This window comes from Onychostoma macrolepis, chromosome 15 (genome assembly GCF_012432095.1).
Source record: "Onychostoma macrolepis isolate SWU-2019 chromosome 15, ASM1243209v1, whole genome shotgun sequence".
Taxonomy (NCBI): Eukaryota; Metazoa; Chordata; class Actinopteri; order Cypriniformes; family Cyprinidae; genus Onychostoma; species Onychostoma macrolepis.
In genome coordinates, this window is record NC_081169.1 from 6,718,050 (window position 1) to 6,737,062 (window position 19,013).

The 19,013-nt window shown below is 37.6% G+C and overlaps 1 protein-coding gene across 3 annotated transcripts in view; it reads left to right on the forward strand.

The window, feature by feature from the left end:
* The window catches only part of mre11a (MRE11 homolog A, double strand break repair nuclease), a 191,668-nt gene that overhangs the window by 81,019 nt on the left and 91,636 nt on the right, over window positions 1–19,013 (forward strand). For all 3 annotated transcript variants that reach the window (XM_058799759.1, XM_058799760.1, XM_058799761.1), the window contains 2 exons: window positions 7,152–7,239; window positions 14,068–14,209. In XM_058799759.1, the coding sequence (XP_058655742.1) occupies window positions 7,152–7,239; window positions 14,068–14,209 (230 nt within the window). The remainder of the gene's footprint in view (window positions 1–7,151; window positions 7,240–14,067; window positions 14,210–19,013) is intronic.

Here is a 19,013-nt window from a genome sequence, read left to right on the forward strand (position 1 = left end):
GTTGGTGTTTAACTGTGGAATATTAATGCTAATCAGTCCTTCTGATCAGATTAATTTTTGGTTGGTGTTACCCAGCGAAGAATGAATTGGTTTGCTATCGCTTGTGCCACACTATTAAAATGAAGACACATCTCCTCCCTCTTGGCACTGGGTAGCATATCAATCTGCAACAAGATCTAAGTTGTCACAAATTGCATTCACGTGTTAATTCATTTGAATATGAAAAAGGTGTTGAGGAGTTTGAGCAGGTTCAGAGCTGATGCAATGCACAGTCATTGTTTTACGTTTCCAAGGCCTATTTATTTCATTTGGTCTTGCTGGTCATTTTCATTGTTAAGACAATTGTGAAAACATTCTGTGGCCATATAGCAATTCTATGCTCCTGTACCTGGTTTAACTGCAGCTATGGAAAATAGCAGAGTGTACCACTCAGGAGACAAACAAATTTAACATAGATAGACACACATGCAACTTAAAATTGCTATGTAATTCCAGTATAACAGTTATTCCAATTTCACAGAAGACACACGGTCTAGTATGCATGTAGCATCTACAACCTTAAACCTAAGTGTTTTTCGCACACTTACAGTAAAGCAGTCATGTGTTTTTAAAGAATAAACTCAACTAGTCTATGTGTACATGTAGTAGCACAAACATCTATGATGTGTGTTATATGCACATTGTGTTTAGCACAATTACAAATTTGAAAATAAAACAGGATCATTGAAATTGGGATATTTACATATTAAACTCATCGCTATTAAGCTGCTAACCCACTAGCAAGTGAAGTCAGTATCTGGAAGCCTTGTGTGAGCAATGCAGTTAACTCACTAAGAGTTTTACCTGAGGATGACTTGTTACATGTAAACAATTGATCTTTGCCTTTAGAAAGTGATTTCCTATGTTTCAGAAAATAAGGTGGAGGTCTACTCCTTCCCAGTGCCCAACATTTTTCTTCTGTATGGCCTATTTTGTGACAGGAACTACAAAACCTGCTGTCTTTGCCATAGGGTTGTCTGCTGTGTTCTCCTGAAGTTTGAGGTTTTTCATGACTCCCTAATGCTTCTCTTACACCATGCATTCTGGTACATGACTCTGTGCCATTATTGTGCTGCATCACCTTAAGAACTGAAACTGGCACGCTATCTTGAGCAGTGGCACATGCTTTCCCTGAACTAAGAGTTCTAGAGTCATCACAGCAAGTCACCTCTTCCAAGAAGTGGACATGCTTTTCAGCCCCATTTCTGTTAGAATAATTTGTGCTTTTCTCTTCTGTTAACCCCTGTGCAGATGCAATATTGAGGGCCTTTGATTTCCATCTGTTTTCTATCCTCGAACCCCAATCTACTATCGTTCTGAACGTGTTTTCGGACGGATCTACTCCGCTTGACAATGCATTTTGGACTGGAGTGCCAGCATTGTTCTTTATGAGTTGTAATAACGGTTCGTGATCACGGCTTGCAGTTTCTAGACCGGAATGTTCTTTGTATGTCACCCACAGACGTTCAGCGTATGTTTCAAACGGTTCATTGCTTCCCTGTTTAATTTCTAGTATCCTGCTCCAATCCGCGGTCGTTGGTCCCCTCATATCTAGCAATGCTTGTTTTAATCGTTCATAGATACTTTCGTCGGTTTCATTATTATTTCGTTTGATTATGTCACCGGATTTCATCTCTGGGCTTAGTTTCGATCTTAGTTCTTCAGGGATCGTAAGGAGTGCTATTTGCCACACATCTCTAGTTTCTAGTTTAAACACTGTAGCCTGTAACATCAGTGTTTCCCAGTAGGGTTGGAATGGCCCTCTTTGGGCATCATTCCCACGATTTGTTTGTGTTTTGTACACTCTTCGCATGTTAATGGACGGCTAATTGTGGTTATTTCATCGTTAGCGTTAGTCATGGTTTTAGTACAGCGACTCTGATTGATTTGGGTGGTCTTTCGCTGGGTTTTGCTCTTGCTTTGATCGGACTTCGCTGATTTCGTTCTTCATGTCTCTGAACGGGAGCTCGTTACGAGTTTCTCTCCGTGTCCGACTCCCTAACGCAGCAACATCATCATCATCATCGCTATCACTGTTTTCCTCAGAATCAAAAGTTTCATCCAGTGCTGCTTTCTTTACTGCAGCCACCGGAAGCCTGCATTATCACAGCAGTCTTCAAGGGCTGATATATAATTATTGCCGGCTTTGAGTTTCTTTTGGAGCGCATCTATTTTTCTTGCCATGTTTTCACTTTTTCTTGCCCAACCTTGTCTTTCGTATATAAACGCCTCGACCTGTGCTCTAAGCTTTTGTAATTCATCCGAACGTGCTTTCTCGATTTCTTTGATACTCTCTATCATGCGTTCATTTTCGGCTAATGTTTCTAGGTCGTTTTCCTAAGCAAGTAGACGATGGCAGCTGTTGTTTTTATATTTTGATTTAGATGCCAATTTTCTCCTTCGCCAAAAACCAAGATATGATTTCGTTGTTTTTCCACTTAAGGTTTAATCCTTTATCGTTTAAACGAAGGAGGGTGTCTTTTATTTGTAAGGCTTGAATTTCCATGATCTCCTGATCTACACTGGCGCTGTACTGTCCCTGAAAAGTCATGTTTCCCAGCTAGTTTTCTTCCCACCGGATTTCTACGGTCTCCGGTCTAACAATGGGTATGTCGACCCGTTCTAAAATGTCTATATGTGAGATGCAAAAGCTTTCCTGACTCTTCTAAAAATAAAAGGAACGAACTTACCACAGCAGTTGTAGACAGGGAAGAAGGAGCTCAAGCCTCATATCCTCGGTGTGAATGAAACCAAAATTGCGCTGGAAAGACGCCACTCGCCTAGGTAGGGAGATCACGGAGGTTGGTCACCACTGTAAGGTCCACAAATTTGGTCCAAGGACGGTATCCAATCGTGGTGAAGGTTTCCTGCGCGTTCGGCCTTTTCAGCGCAAAATTGTTCAGTCTAGGTTAACTTCAAATCTGACTCCATTTTAATATCTAATCTGACTCCATTTTAATATCTAATCTGACTCCATTTTATTATAACATCGAATTTAGGTTGAAATGCAAATTGGTTGTTTGTCTATTTCTAATTAGTATTCTTCTGATATTTGATTATTCTGGTGACTCTTTACTTTATATTTACTCGTTCATTCAGGTGCTCATGTCTCTAACAAGGATACAACATATTCTACTAGAGTCAATAATTACAGAGTAAAACAGAATAAGATCAAATGTAACAATTTATTATCAGTCAGGTAAATATGTATTATGTCAATTACATAGCCAATTCAGAGATATCAGATCATATCAATACAAAACATCGAATTCTCAAAGATAAATCTACGAGTAAAAGATGCATACCTGACTTTATAGAAATACATAGTGTGAAGTATAGAGACACCACACTACGGGCTTCTGGCTACAGATCGCCCGATCCTTTTGCAACACTTCCTTAAGTACCCCAGAACAAGACCAACATCCCCGAGATGGAGACAGGAGCTAACGATTGGAATTTGCATTGACGAGTTAACACCTTTTGGGACAAAAGGTAATTTTGCATGGAAACCACTTGAAACTGACCTGCCCTCGACAGTATGCAAAATCTCTCTAAACTCTTAGGATCTGTATTACCTTTTAGTTTACTTCTTATAAGAATAAGACCATTGTACCAGTTGCCCTGAGACAATTCAAATGATACCAAACATGACTGTTAATATCACTTGCATTAATGTAGAACATTATATTCCACTATTGACCATTCTGAGTGAGTTGAGTGAAGGGAAGGATGGGTGAGGGAAGGAAGGGGTTGAAAATGCACTGATGCATATGTGAGAGAGGCGTTTTCCTGCATTTTCTCTCAGTGGGATGTGGAGACAGATGTCTGTATGTTAATACACCGTGTTGGTGTTGTCCATCTCAGAAGTTCAAAGTGTCTGAGGTTCTGTAATTCTTACAACTCTGACGACGCAGTGTTTAATTACTGGGGAAAAAAAACAAAACAAAAAAAATTTTCCCCCTATATTTCAGTGCTTCAGTGTACCGTTGGATTTTTATTTATTTATTTTATATATCCCACCCCACCCCCTGCGTGCACTATGGCAGGATTCCTCAATAGGCAGCCCGCGGGCCGGAGAGAAAGATGTTTGACCCGCGCTAATTTCAAATAATATGGCATGAAAATTCAAACGCAGCACCAGAAAGCGACATTAACTTACATTGTGTCTACACCATACCATAGAATTTATTATAATCAGTGATGCTGTCTACACTGGATGTGGCGGAGCGCTGCGAGAAAAATCCCCGACAGTAAACTGCTGACTCGTTCTATTTATGACGTACTGACACAAAGTTCAAATGATTTTCAATGCTTTGTCGCGTCCAGTGTAGATACTATGTGACAGCAAAAACATAGCAAGTGTGAAGTAAAGAAAAGTGGACATGGAAAATATATGATTCAAATGTGAATGGACTGAACAGTTTTGAGTGAGTGAGTGATACCATCTTTGTTATGGATGTTGATTCGCAGTGAGTTCACAGCTTTAACGTAAGTTTGCTTTAATTTATTTTCAAGATCTGAGGTAACATATCTATTGTTGCTTTCACTATGGCTATAAACCTCACGCAAAATAATATTCAAACTCACATTAGACGCTTTTAATGTCGAATAAAGCACATAATCATTACCTGAGATTATCACTGTCATATTTTGTATATTGTTCCTGCCGCGACGTCACAGAAAAGAAAAAAAATTCTAAAATAGAATTCTTTGTCACTGATTGTCACGTGTCGCGGGTGGTTAGGACAAAAATTACATGGAAAATATACTTTTTATCGTGTCACGTCTGGTTGGGACACACGGTGTTACAGTTTGATCCTCCCCAAAAATTCTATTAAAATTATTAATGCTGACATATCTAATAATTGAATCTGCAATTAGGGAAAGCGGAGAGAAGAGATCCAGTATGGAGATGAGCAGGAACAGTTGATTTGCATGGCAGACATGGAGATCCAGATTTTTTGTTTGTTCATTTGTTTTAATATTCAACTGGCAAAATTCTTCTGTATCTAAATGCAAAAATGTTCATAATTGTTTGAATAAAACGGACTACTGGGGGAAAAAATCTGAATATTTACCTTGTGACCATCTTGTGACTATTTTGACAAAAGCAACAATAATATAATAATTGTGTATATATATATAGGTCAGTGGCCCTTGGCTTGGTATTGTTGGTAGAATTCGGTCCTCTGCAAAAACTAATTGAGGAACTCTGCCCTATGGTTTTGTGAAATGCCGCCACTGCCTCAGACTCTGAGAAACAAGATTATGAGATCACCTGCAGAGTACCATCCCAAAGTAAAGTGTGCTGATAGCAGCCTCATGCTGTTGGGGTGTTTTTCAGCGGCAGGGAATGGGAGACCGGTCAGGGTTGAGGGAAAGCTGAATGGTGCAAAGTACAGAGATATCCTCAATGAAAACCTGTTCCACAGTGCTCAGGGCCGAAGGTTCAGCTTCCAACATGACAATGACCCTAAGCACAAAGCCAAGGCAACACAGGAGTGGCTTAGGGACAACTCTGTGAATGTCCTAGAGTGGCCCATTTACTTATGTACATGTGATATTTCAGGTATTTATTTTTATTTTTTATTTTTTTAATAAATTTACAAACATTTCTAAAATTCTGTTTTCACTTTGTCATTATGAGATGCGGAGTGTAGATTAATGAGGGAAAAAAATTAAACGATTGTAGTATCAAGATGCAACATAAAATTAAAAAAGGAAGAGGGTCTGAATACTTTCAGAATGCACTGTATAAGTCTTGTATCTTCACATTAAGATTGGCACAATAATTTCTTACAAACGCATCGTATTTGGGGGCAGTCATGGCCTAATGGTTAGAGAGTTGGACTTGTAACCCGAGGGTTGTGGGTTCAAGTTCAGCAGGAATTGTTGGTGGGGGTAGTGAATTACCAGCACTCTCTTCCACCCTCAATACCACGATTGAGGTGAGACCCTTGAGCAAGGCACCGAACCCCCACCTGCTTCCCGGGTGCCGCAGCAATATGGCTGCCCACTGTTCCAGGTGTGTGTTCATGGTGTGTGTGTTCACTACTGTGTGTGTGTGTGCGCTTGGATGGGTTAAATACAGAGCACAAATTCCGAGTATGGGTCACCATACTTGGCCACATGTCATTTCATTATTTTTTTTTATTTCTAAAGTGACAAATACAAAGTCTTCTTAAAAGTTATAACCACAAATAAGTATTATAATGTATTGTAATTGTTTTTATGATTATTAATGACACGATACAACACATTTTATTTATATATATATATATATATATATATATATATATATATATATATATATATATATATATATATATAATATAAATAATGCATTATGCATTCATTATAATGCCTTAAGAATACCCTTATAATTTCTTACAAATATGGGCTTCATAGAAAGTGCTACCAAATGATTTAATTATTTTCTAACCTTCATGTCACCTGTAGTAATCAAACATAATGTAGCATTGTTTTATTTGTGGATGTGAATTATCTGTCAACATCCGTGGTCAATGTGAATTGCCATTGTATAGCAAGAATTATTTGTAAAGTAAGTCTGTTACATAAAATTTTATTTAATTAGATTTGAGAAACTTGAAAGACAAAACAATATTTTAAACAAATTGGATTGCTTTATTTTATTATAAAAAATAAACATCTTTGTTACTGTTTTCTTTGTAAATGTAAGGTGCTATTACAGATTCACTTCTCAAAAACATAATTTCTTGCATACATTTTGATTTCTCAACAAATATTTGATCAATTTATATTTTGGTCACAATTATTGCATTCCTGTTTCTGTTGCACTCAGTATATTAACACAAAAGATAACATTTCAGTGGTGTAGTACATGTAAGTTTCAAGCTATGTATTGGGGAAACTGTTTCAAGCACATTAAACACCTCAAACAGCACCTGTCATGTAAACTGACCCACATTAATATCAACATTTTCATTAAATGTTTGATGGACGATAAAAGTTTGTTCAGTATGAAATACTACTTTAATATGCATTTTGTAAAAATTTACAGAGATTAAAAAAAAAAAAAACACATGTAAACATGCATACAAAAATACTATCCTCACTGCTTATTTTGTCAGATTTCCATGGGTGAACTACTTGGACAGTAATCTCAACATCTCCATCCCTGTCTTCAGTGTGCATGGTAACCATGATGACCCAACTGGGGTAAGAGAATACCTGAGCTTATTTGCTCTGTCGAAATATATTACTTTTTTTTTTTCAGGTAGTAATATCATAAAAAATGACTGTTACAGTCTGCAGCGTAAATAGAGTAGAGTATAGCAGGTACAGTAAAATTCAGCAATAAACTTTAAGACAAGTTTACTTTCATTGCACTACTGTAACGTTTTCTTACAGTAGATGAATGGCACTAGAAGAGAAAAGTACAAAAACCAAACAACAGAATATACAGTAAACACACATTGGAATATACTCAGTTACTGTACAACAATAAATACGTTTGCATTACAGTGTTGGTAATATCCTTATTTGTTATACTATAGCAGTTTATTAGTCTTCTGACAAAGGATTTTCTCTGCCTCCCCTAGACAGACTCTCAGTTCTGCACAAATACAGTACATGTAAGAAGTATTTGGCTACAAATCAATTCAACATTTACGAGTTTGAGGGTGTGTGGTACAGTATTTACAGTACAAAGAATAGTGAAAGTCTGCTCATCTGAAATACTGCTACTATGTACTGCAAGTGTTAAGTTTAAGTAGTGTAAAAACCCTGTAGATGAGCCTGCAGGTCAGCTTTTCCTTATGGTCGTTCCATGCACAAGAACATGGTCAACTATAATTTATATTAAATTATATTATATTGAAATATATAGCTTTATATTTCATCAGCAACAAATGATCCTTGACCTCATTCCCTCGATATATCTTTTCTCCTCCTATTCCTCTTTGTATCCCATTACCAGGATTAATTTTCCAAAACACATAATCAGCTGTGCTCCTGCCTCCTTTTCATATCATCCTGAGATTTTGACTTGTGTGTCATCAGTTTTGCTACTTAATTTTCACACACTGATAAATGTGTGCTTTTTGTGTTCATTTTGTGATTCTTGAGGTAGTTATATTGTTTGTGTTTTGTAAATGAGAATGTAAATAATGCAAAATGATGCCGTTCTTGTGTAGAGGTTTGCAGAAAACACAGAGCAAATTGGAACGTGTGTGAAAACAGGTGAAATGTGTTAAAAGTTTTAAGAAACGTGTCTTTGTTTCGAGAACTGTATAAATGGTTTGGAAAATTGGGTCAAATGAATCAGTTATAGTGTTTTAACAAACAGAGTATATCACAGTAAAGTTTTGTCTAAACATTCTTACTCTAAAATTCATAGTGGTAGCCTACAGTGTAAACAACACCCATATTACTTTTATATCGTATTGCTTTCTATTTTATAGAACATAAAAATAAAAAAAAACATCCTGGTGTTGTGAGACATTTAGATGCAATGAATGAAAAACAGCCTACTTCATAATGTTTCACTTGATTATTATACGTTTAGTCAGGGATTATAGTCTGGAATTATACTAGATTATAGTTTGGAAAAAGTCTAAATAGTAAAATGTGTATGAGCTATGTCACAGTAACACAATAACAAATGCAAGTAGCCTAATAAAAAAAAGACTTACTCATGTAAATGATCTTAAGACTTATTCCTCTCAGCTCGTCGTCTTCCAGAAACGAAAAGTAGCCGAGATGAACTTGATGAAAAGTCTTGTTGCTTTGTTTATGGAGGTGATGTGGGCGTTTACATGTCTGTGCGTCTCACGTGGATTATTGTCATATCAATTGCCAAACAGCTCTAGTTGGACCAGGAGGCCATCTCTAGGAAGAGTCCTGTTGTTTCAAACTTGTTCAATTAAGGGTTATGGAGACTACATTCTGTGAATGTTCAATGCAGCAGATTTTATTTCTGAACTCTTCCCCAGATGTGTGGCTCAATCCAATCCTGTTTCTGAGCTCTGCAGGAAGTTTGTTTTTAACCTCAGGGCTTGGTTTTTGCTCTATGCATTTTCAGCTGTTATATCTTTTATTAAGATGTGTGTGCCTTTCCAAATCATACCCATTCAATTGAATTTCCCACAGGTTAGCTTTACTCGAAGTGTTGTAACATCTGCATGTAATCGAATGCTCCTGAGCTAAATTTCAAGTGTCAAGTCAAGTCACCTTTATTTATATAGCGCTTTCAACAATACAAATTGTGTCAAAGCAACGTCACAATATCAAAATAGGAAAATAGTGTCAATAATGTAAAATGACAAGATTAAACACTCAATTTTCAGTTAAAGCCATTTTATTACTGAATTCAGCGATGCCATCGTCCAGCTCAGTTCAGTTTAAATAGTATCTGTGCAATCAAGTCGACGATATCGCTGGAAATGAAGTGTCCCCAACTAAGCAAGCCAGAGGTGACAGCGGCAAGGAACCAAAACTACATCGGTGACAGAATGGAGAAAAAAAACATTCAAATTCCAACTGCATCAAAGTCAGATTGTGTAAAGGACTCATCTGGTTCCTGTGGTCTTGTCCCAATGACTGTCTAGGTGACGAGGTCTTCACTAGGGATCTGTCTCTGGGGCTCATCTAGGTGTCCTGATCTCCGCTGACGTTCAGGGCTGTAGAGGTCGTCTTCAGGTGCTGATCCACCATCTGATCTGGATACGGACTGGATCGGGTGGCTACGGTGACCTCGGAATAAGAAAGAAACATACTAATATTAACGTAGATGCCATTCTTCTTACGATGTAACAGTACATTGGGTGTTATGGGAAGTATTCCCGATTCCTGTTGACCTAATTAATGCAGCCTAACAATCCTTTAACGGATTTGAATATTAGAAGCGTATTAGTGTGTTATGTGTACGCCAGGTTAAAGAGATGGGTCGTTAATCTAGATTTAAACTGATAGAGTGTGTCTGCCTCCCGAACAGTGTTAGGTAGATTATTCCAGAGTTTGGGCGCTAAATAGGCCCTGCATTTGACATTGAGGGCATAGGGCTCAATTTAGATATATTGATATATATATATAAGATGAAAAAAATGCAGTTTTACAAATGCTAGAACAGCAGTTCTCAATTCCAGTCCTGGAAACATGGCTGTCAAAGGAAAGATTGCTATCAAATAGCACACCTAGGTTCCTAACTGATGATGAAGAATTGACAAGGCAGCCAACAAATGTTAGACAGTGTTCTAGGTTATTACATGTGGGGTTGTAGGTCCGATAATTAACACCTCTGTTTTTTCAGAATTTAGCAGTAAGAAATTACTCGTCATCCAGTCTTTTATATCGACATTGCATTCCATTAGTTTCTCAATTTGGTGTGTTTCACTGGGCCGCGAAGAAATATAGAGCTGAGTATCATCAGCATAACAGTGAAAGCTAACCCTGTGTTTCTTGATGATATTTCCCAAGGGTAACATGTAAAACTTGAAAAGTAACGGCCCTAGTACTGAGCCTTGAGGTACTCCATGCTGCACTTGTGATCAATATGATACCTCTTCATTCACTGCTATGAATTGATGGCGGTCAGATAAGTAAGATTTGAACCATGCTAATGCACTTCTACTAATGCCAACAAAGTTTTCTAGTCTATTCAAAAGAATGTTGTGATCGATAGTGTCGAACGCAGCGCTAAGATCCAGTAGCACTAATAGAGATACAACCACGATCAGATAATAAGAGCAGCTAATTTGTAACTCTAATGAGAGCAGTCTCCGATATCATTTTGGTCTAAGAAGGAATATAATTGTGAGGATACTACCTTTTCTAGTATCTTTGACAGAAAAGGGAGATTTGAGATCGGTCTGTAATGAACTAGATCTTTGGGGTCAAGTTGTGTTTTTTTTTTAATGAGAGGCTTAATAACAGCCAGTTTGAAGGTCTTTGGGACATATCCTAGTGACAATGACGAATTAATAATAGCCAAAAGAGGGTCTATGACTTCTGGAAGCACCTCTTTTAGTAGTTTAGATGGAATAGGGTCTACCATACATGTTATCGGTTTAGATGATTTAACAAGTTTAAGCAATTCTTCCTCTCCTATAGTAGAGAATGAGTGGAATTGTTCCTCAGGGGTTCTATAGTGCACTATTTGATGTGATACTGTAGCTGACGGCTGCATGGTTACAATTTTATCTCTAATAATATCGATCTTGGAAGTAAAATAGTTCATAAAGTCATTACTGCTGTGCTGTTGGGAAATGTCAACAGCTGTTGATGCTTTATTTTTGTTAATTTAGCCACTGTATTGAATAAATACCTGGGGATATGTTTGTTTTCTTCTAAAAGAGACAAAAAGTAATCAGATCTTGCAGTTTTTAATGCTTTTCTGTAGGATAGGGTACTTTCCCGCCAAGCAAATATGAAATACCTCTAATTTGGTTTTCCTCCAGCTGTGCTCCATTTTCCGGGCTGCTTTCTTTAGGGTGCAAGTGTGCTCATTATACCACGGTGTTTCTCTTTTCCTTAATCTTTCTTAAGCGTAAAGGAGCAACCGTATCTAAAGTGCTAGAAAAGAGAGAGTCCATACTTTCTGTTGCATCAAGTCTTTCTGCGCTGTTGGATATGCTGAGGAATTGAGATAAATCAGGAAGATTACTTACAATGCAGTCTTTTGTGGTAGAAGTGATGGTTCTACCATACTTTTAACAAGGAGTAGAATTTACAGTTTTAGCTATATGGAGTTTACATAAGCCTAGGTAATGATCTGAGATATCATTGCTTTGCTGCAGAATTTCAACACCATTAACATCAATTCCATGTGACAGTATTAAATCTAGAGTATGATTTCGACAATGAGTAGGTCCTGACACATGTTGTCTAACCCCAACAGAGTTCAGAATGTCTATGAATGCTGATCCTAATGCATCTTTTTCATTATCAATGTGGATATTAAAATCACAAACAATTAAGACTTTATCTGCAGCCAGCACTAACTCTGATAGAAAATCAGCAAATTATTTAATAAAGTCTGTATGATGCCCTGGTGACCTGTATACAGTAGCCAGTACAAACATCACAGGGGATTTTGTTTCTCTAGATAATGTTTTATGAAGCACCATTACTTCAAACGAGTTATACTTGAAGTCTGCCCTCTGAGAAATACTGAGAATATTGCTATAAATTGTAGCAACACCTCCCCCTTTGCCTTCTGGACGAAGCTCATTTTTATAACAGTAATCTTGGGGGGTAGACTCGTTTAAAATAATGTATTCATCTGGTTTTAGCCAGGTTTCTGTCAAACATCTAGGTTATGATCAGTGATCATGATCTTTTTTACAAAAAGCACTTCCGTAGAAAGGGACCTGATATTCAGTAAGCCAAGCTTTATAATTTGTTTCTCTGTGTTGTGTTATATACATTTTTTATTTTTTGAACATCAGTTAAATTGTTACTCATAAATTGGTTTGGACGTTTTTTTGTATTTTCTACTTTGGGGAACAGACAGTCTCTATAGTGTGATATCTAGGTGAAAGAGTCTCTATGTGCTGAGAATAAGCTGACTCCTGTGGCGTGAGGCGGCTAGCAGATGGTCGGTTTGGCCAGTCTGTCTGCTTCCTGACCAGGGCCCTAGTTAGTCAAGTAAGAACTCTAAGACTATGTGCCATATTTCTAGAGAGAAGAGCGGCACCACCCCAGGAGGGATGAAGACCATCTCTTTTCAACAGGTCAGGTCTGCCCCAAAAACTCGTCCAGTTGTCTATAAAACCTATGTTATTCTGCGGGCACCACTTAGACATCCAGCCATTGAGTGACGCAGGGCTTAAAGTTCTCCGGCACCATGCCGGATCTCCGGCGTGCAGCATTTGGCTGCGGAAAAAAATAAAATAAATAAAAAATACACTTTAACATAAGGCAGCCACAAAGCAAAATGTGAAAAAAATAAAATAAATGGTGTATGAATACTCACAAGGCACTGTATGTATATTAATTTACTGTTTTAATACGTTTCATGCAATGCTGTATTAATAATGTACAGCAATAATGTTCGATATCAATGTAATTTCTCCTGTTTTCCATGTCAGTGCTTTTCATCTGCATTTACACTGGTTTAAATCACAGAGACGTGCTTTATAAGACAGAATTCCCCAAATTCCTCAAAGTACCTTTTACCTTTAAATGTGCTTTAGAGATTATTATTTTTATTTTTTTTTCCCAAAGGAGCTTAGATCATACTGAGCTGAGATATTGATGTTTCCATAAACATCTGTATAACAAGAGCAACAACAACAAAAAAGGGCATGACACCTTAAGACAATCGCTCAAAAAAATAAAAAAAAAATAAAAACGATTTAAAAATGGTTATGTAATCTCCATTAGCCCTGTTGAGATATATTTACTCATAAACGAAGTGTAGAATGACGTGGCATGATGTAAAATTGTATGATGTACACTTGTTCCCTTAACCAGGGGCGGCGTTTCTGTATGGCAGTCGCCAAACCCTAGCCCAGTCAGGTGTGCTGTGGAAAATTATCTCAACTTCATATCTCTAGAATATTTCGTTAATATAATTTTAAATCAGTGCTATTGGTCTTCCTTATGTCTGTTTGAGGGCTTTACAAATATTTAACCAATGAAAAGCAATTAAAAGTGCTTGTCAGTAAAACATCGTAATGCCATTGGATCCTCAAACGGATCTCCGCTTGTTCGCAATGCAAGGGTAAATAAATAACTGATGTTTGAATAAGCTACATATAAGCCCATTGAATAAGTCCATATAGCTACAATAAACGTTATAACCTGTAATGTTAAGTTGATGAAAGCTTAATGTGATGCACTCAGATACAGCCGTTCTAAAGATGGACAAAACACAGATCTCTGTAATTCGCTGGTCAGAAACTCCATTCGAGCTTGATTTTCGTATAATATTAAGTGCAAGAAACTGTCCTGAAAGCAACTGTCTTAAATTCATGTTGGAATCTCATGGTGGTATATGTTATTATTTTCACAATTTTTATGTTTGGTTTTGTATGTGTGTTCCAGGCTGATGGCCTATGTGCTATAGACCTGTTGAGCTGTGCTGGCCTGATCAATCATTTTGGCCGCAGTCGTTCAGTAGAGAAACTTGAGATTAGTCCAGTTCTTCTGCAGAAAGGAAACACCAGGATTGCACTTTATGGAATTGGTGAGTTTATAACATAAAGCACTATTACATAAGTTGTACAGTAGTACTTGTCAAAAGTTTGGAAACCTTATGATTTTAAAATTATTTTTAGTTGTTACGACCCTTCTTTGGCTATTAAAGGTCTAGGGAGTAAGATGGGGAACATTAGGCCAGTTAGTAATTATTGTCACCAACAAAACACTGGGGAAAGTGAATAAGAGAAAACTATTTTCTATTTGCATGTATTTTAAATATTTTAATATTTTGTGGAAACATTTTTAGTATTCTTTGATAAATAGAAAGTAAAAACAAAAACAGCATTTATTTGAAATAAAACATTTTGTAACATTATAAATGTTTTTACTGTCACAGTATTTACTTTTTTTTTTAAATATACATTTTCATTTTCAAATTTAAAATCAGCAAGCTTTTATTTTGGCGGGGATGGCTCTGTGAACGCTAAACTCTCGTGAGACAGGTGAGCAATTCAACATGGCGGCGCGTTGCTGCTAGAAGTCAACAAATTTTCCTCCGATTTTTCCTTTCCTTTCTTTCTTTTTTTTTTCATTCATTTTACGTACCACAAATACAATAAACTGGATTACAATTCGGACCTGGATCACCTAGAAGACTACATCAACGAATGCTACAATAGACTCTGCATCATGGGACGCTCTCAAAAAGCCACGCACATCGGGCTCACCCGCTTCATCCAACTCTCCTCCTCCATCGGGCTCACCCGCTTCATCCAACTCTCCTCCTCCAACTCTCCTCCTTCACCCACATGACTCCACACAATAGAGTCTATTGTAGCATTCTGTCCCGAGGTAAGCGACATACTTACATCCATAGACAATAAACTATCCGGACTGGACGCCAGAGTGGCCTTAACCCTCTGGGGTCTAAGGGTGTTTTGGGGGCCTGGAGAAGTTTTGACATGCCCTTACATTTGTGCTTTTTTCAGTTGCTTATAAACATATAAATGGCTAAAGTCTTATATCACTGTAAACAGCACAAACTGGGCTACAATAATATGTTAGCAGCATTTATGTACATGATTTTGTTTTTGAGAAAGAAACGTTTATGCGTGGCTAGTGAAAAACTAAAATTTTGAAGTCACTGAAATAAGGCCATAAAACACATACAGAACATTTGTTCACAAGACTTTTGAGACTTTTGAGACATTTTATTCTGGAGTTATAGTTTGGGACAAGTTCACCAGTAAATGCTTTCAACTTTGTCACAACAACACATTATCGAATGCCAATAAGAAACATTACTTACTCGGTATAAAGTATCTCCTCCGCCACGGCTCCAGCTGCGCTCGCGCTCTGTTTGTGAAGTAAACAAAAGCTTTTTCCTCTCAGCGTGTCTTCTGGGTGTAAATACAAGGCTTTTTCCTCTCAGCGCATTTCTGAGGTAAATACAAGGCTTTTTCCTCACAGCGTGTTCTTCCAAAACTGAAAAGTATCCGAGATTAACGCGTTGCTGCTTTGTTTACAGTGATGTGGGCGTTTACATGCCGCGTGGCTCGCGTGGAGGTTTGTAATAACAATAGCGTGAGCAGTGCGAGGGCGTGACCTAATTAGAGATAATGAGACCAGACGGAAAAACTGAACATGTCCTTGGTTTCATACGGATTACTTTATCACAGAATATTTGTTTTCGGTAAGACTTACTTCATTTAACAGTAGACATGTCAAGCTTTCTATAGATATATTTCTCATGTCTCTGTGTGAAGTATTTGCTGAGTTACAGTTCATTTTAGTGACGTGTTTCAAAAAGCAGTTCGCGGAGACGGAGAAGACAGAGAGCGCACCCTGTTTGTTTTCTTTATTCTTCAAAAGCACAAAGTTTAGTTGTTATTATGAGTGTATACAAATAAAAGTAGACCCCTTACAGATTCTAATGGTGTATTGCTCTTATCTGTACGATCAAAAATGGCAGAGTAATTCAAGCTCATTTCGGCCTTATCAGGAAAATCTGCCTCAAAACGCATATATGCGTTTGTCGACCCCAGAGGGTTAATAGAAGTATTGCACAAAGAATTTCAACAACTCCGCCACAGCCTGGAATACAGCCAACAAAAAATCGACACGTTCGCAAAAGAAAACAGCTCACTCCAGAACTCAGTTACAGCCCTCACAACGCAACTGTCCACTGTTACCACTCAGCTTGCTTCCGTCACCTCCAAAAAATAAAACGATGAAAGAAACAATTCTGGACTTACAAGCACACAGCATGAAGGGACAACCTGATCTTCACCGGCATCCCTGAACCATCCACTGACGTTACAGAGAAAGCAGTCAAGGATTTTATTGTTAAACGGAAACTGTCAACAACATCACTTTTCACTGCGTTCATCGTCTAGGTCAAAAACTCAGTAACGCCACCCGACCCCACCCAATCATTGTCAAATTCGAACATTTTAAACAAAAAGAACTGGTTCATCGACAGGGCAGGCAGTTAAAGGACACTCACTACGGACTTAACGACCAGTTTCCACAAGAAATCAACCATAGACATAAATAGCTCATCCCCATCCGCAAGCAAATGATAAAAGAAGGCAAAAGAGCAATACTCATAGTGGACAAATTGTACATTGATGGACAAGGACAAGGGCATTACCCCCTGGCTCTATTAGCACCCCTCCTTCAACAATATCATCCCAGCCATATTATATCAGCCTTTACCCACCCATGCTTTATTTTATGGCCAATTTGTTCATAATACAACTATTTCAGACCCAGAAGGACGCTTTATTATCATAAACATATCAATTAACAATAACCAAAACAATTGCCAAAATTTACGGTCCAAATTCAGATGACCCTTCTTTTTTTCACACCTTTTTTTCACACCTTTTTTTCCCTCCATTTCAAATTTCTCCAACTGCCCGGTAATTATAGGAGGCAATTTTAACACCATAATTGACCCATCACTTGACAGATCCACAAGAAATAAACGACACTGGCAATCCACTGACACAATAATGCAGTTCATTAGAAATTTTGGCCTTGGCGATGGTTGAAGGCTACAGCATCCAACTGACAGAGAATACACATATTACTCGCCGGTTCATCATAGCTACTCCCGCATCGACTTTTTCCTAACTAGTAACTCGATCATACCAAATATTTCTGAATACAAAATCCACCCCATCAGCATCAGTAACCAGGCTCCAGTAACACTCATATGGAATCCAACTAATTTACATAAACACACCAGTAGATGGCGCTTTAACATATCTCTCCTTAAAAACCCAGAGTTTGACAGTTATCTTAAAAGAGAGTGGACATCCTTCCTAGAAATGAATGACTCTCCAAAGTCATCAGCCTTATTGCTTTGGAAATAAGTAAAGCAGCACTACGAAGTAAAATCATATCATTCTCAGTCCATAAAAAGAAAATAGAAAAACAAGGAGAAATTAGACTAGAAGCAAAAATAAAAGAACTTGAAATATTACATGCAAATAACTCCACAGATGTAATATATAATGAACTAAGAAAACAAAAATTCCTGCTAAATCAAATAATCAATAAAAGAACTCAATTTCTAATTTATAGACTCCGCCAAGAAACCACCACAGCAACAAATCCAGTAAATATTTGGCCAATCAAATTAAAAGAAACAGAGAAAAACTAACAATTGCAACTATTAAGGACTCAACAAGGAAGCCTACCAACTCTCCACAAGAAATAAATACAATATTCCAAAACTTTTATGCTAAACTTTATTCATCTGATAATAACACAAGACAAGAGGATATTAATTCATTTTTCAATAATATTCAACTCCCAATACTTAACACAAAACAAATCAGCGCACTGGATAAATCAATCACAGATAAAGAACTTCATATCGCCCTGAGCCGAATGCCTAACAATAAAGCATCAGGACCCAATGGCTTCCCTGCTGAGTTCTATAAACACTTCTGGTCTATTTTATCTCCATTATTCATCAGTGCAATAACAGAAATAAAAGAAAACTCAAGATTACCAGTACACATGAACACAGCCACTATTTCACTCATCCCAAACCTAATAAAGATCCAACCCTTCCGTCAAACTACTGTCCTATATCTCTCATCAATGTAGACATCAGTTCTTGCACATAAAATTGTAAAATAATTATCCCATTCATAATCCACCCAGACCAGCCCGTTTTCATCAAAAGTAGGCAGGCATCCAACAATACATGCAGACTATACAATTTAATCCATTATTCATCACTACAACAGGAAAACACCATTATAGTCACTTTAGATGCAGAAAAAGCTTTCGACAGAGTCAACTGGAACTTTTTATTCACCACATTGCAAAAATTTGGCTTTGGGGAGTCATTTATTAATTGGATCAATATTTTATACACAATACCTTCTGCCACAGTCACCACCAATGGACTAACATCACAAAGCTTCACGCTGCACAGGGGGACTAGGCAAGGATGCCCACTCTCTCCTTCTTTATTCATCATCTTCACTGAACCCTTAGCAGCAGCCATCCGCCAGAACCCACTCATCAGAGGAATCCACACACCCCAAGCACAATATAAGATTAGTTTATATGCTGATGACATTTGACTTTTTTTGCAAAAACCTCAATCATCTCTGCAAGAAATAACTAAAACCATTGATTCATACTCTACAATCTCAGATTATGCAATAAATTGGAATAAATCCTCAATTCTTCCACTACATCAAACCAAATGGGATGTGGCCGCCCAGATATCACCCATCCCTCTATGAACAGGTCACATCACTTATTTAGGCATTAAGGTTTCCTCCAGGCTGTCAGAGCTGACTGGACTCAACTTCATTCTTTTA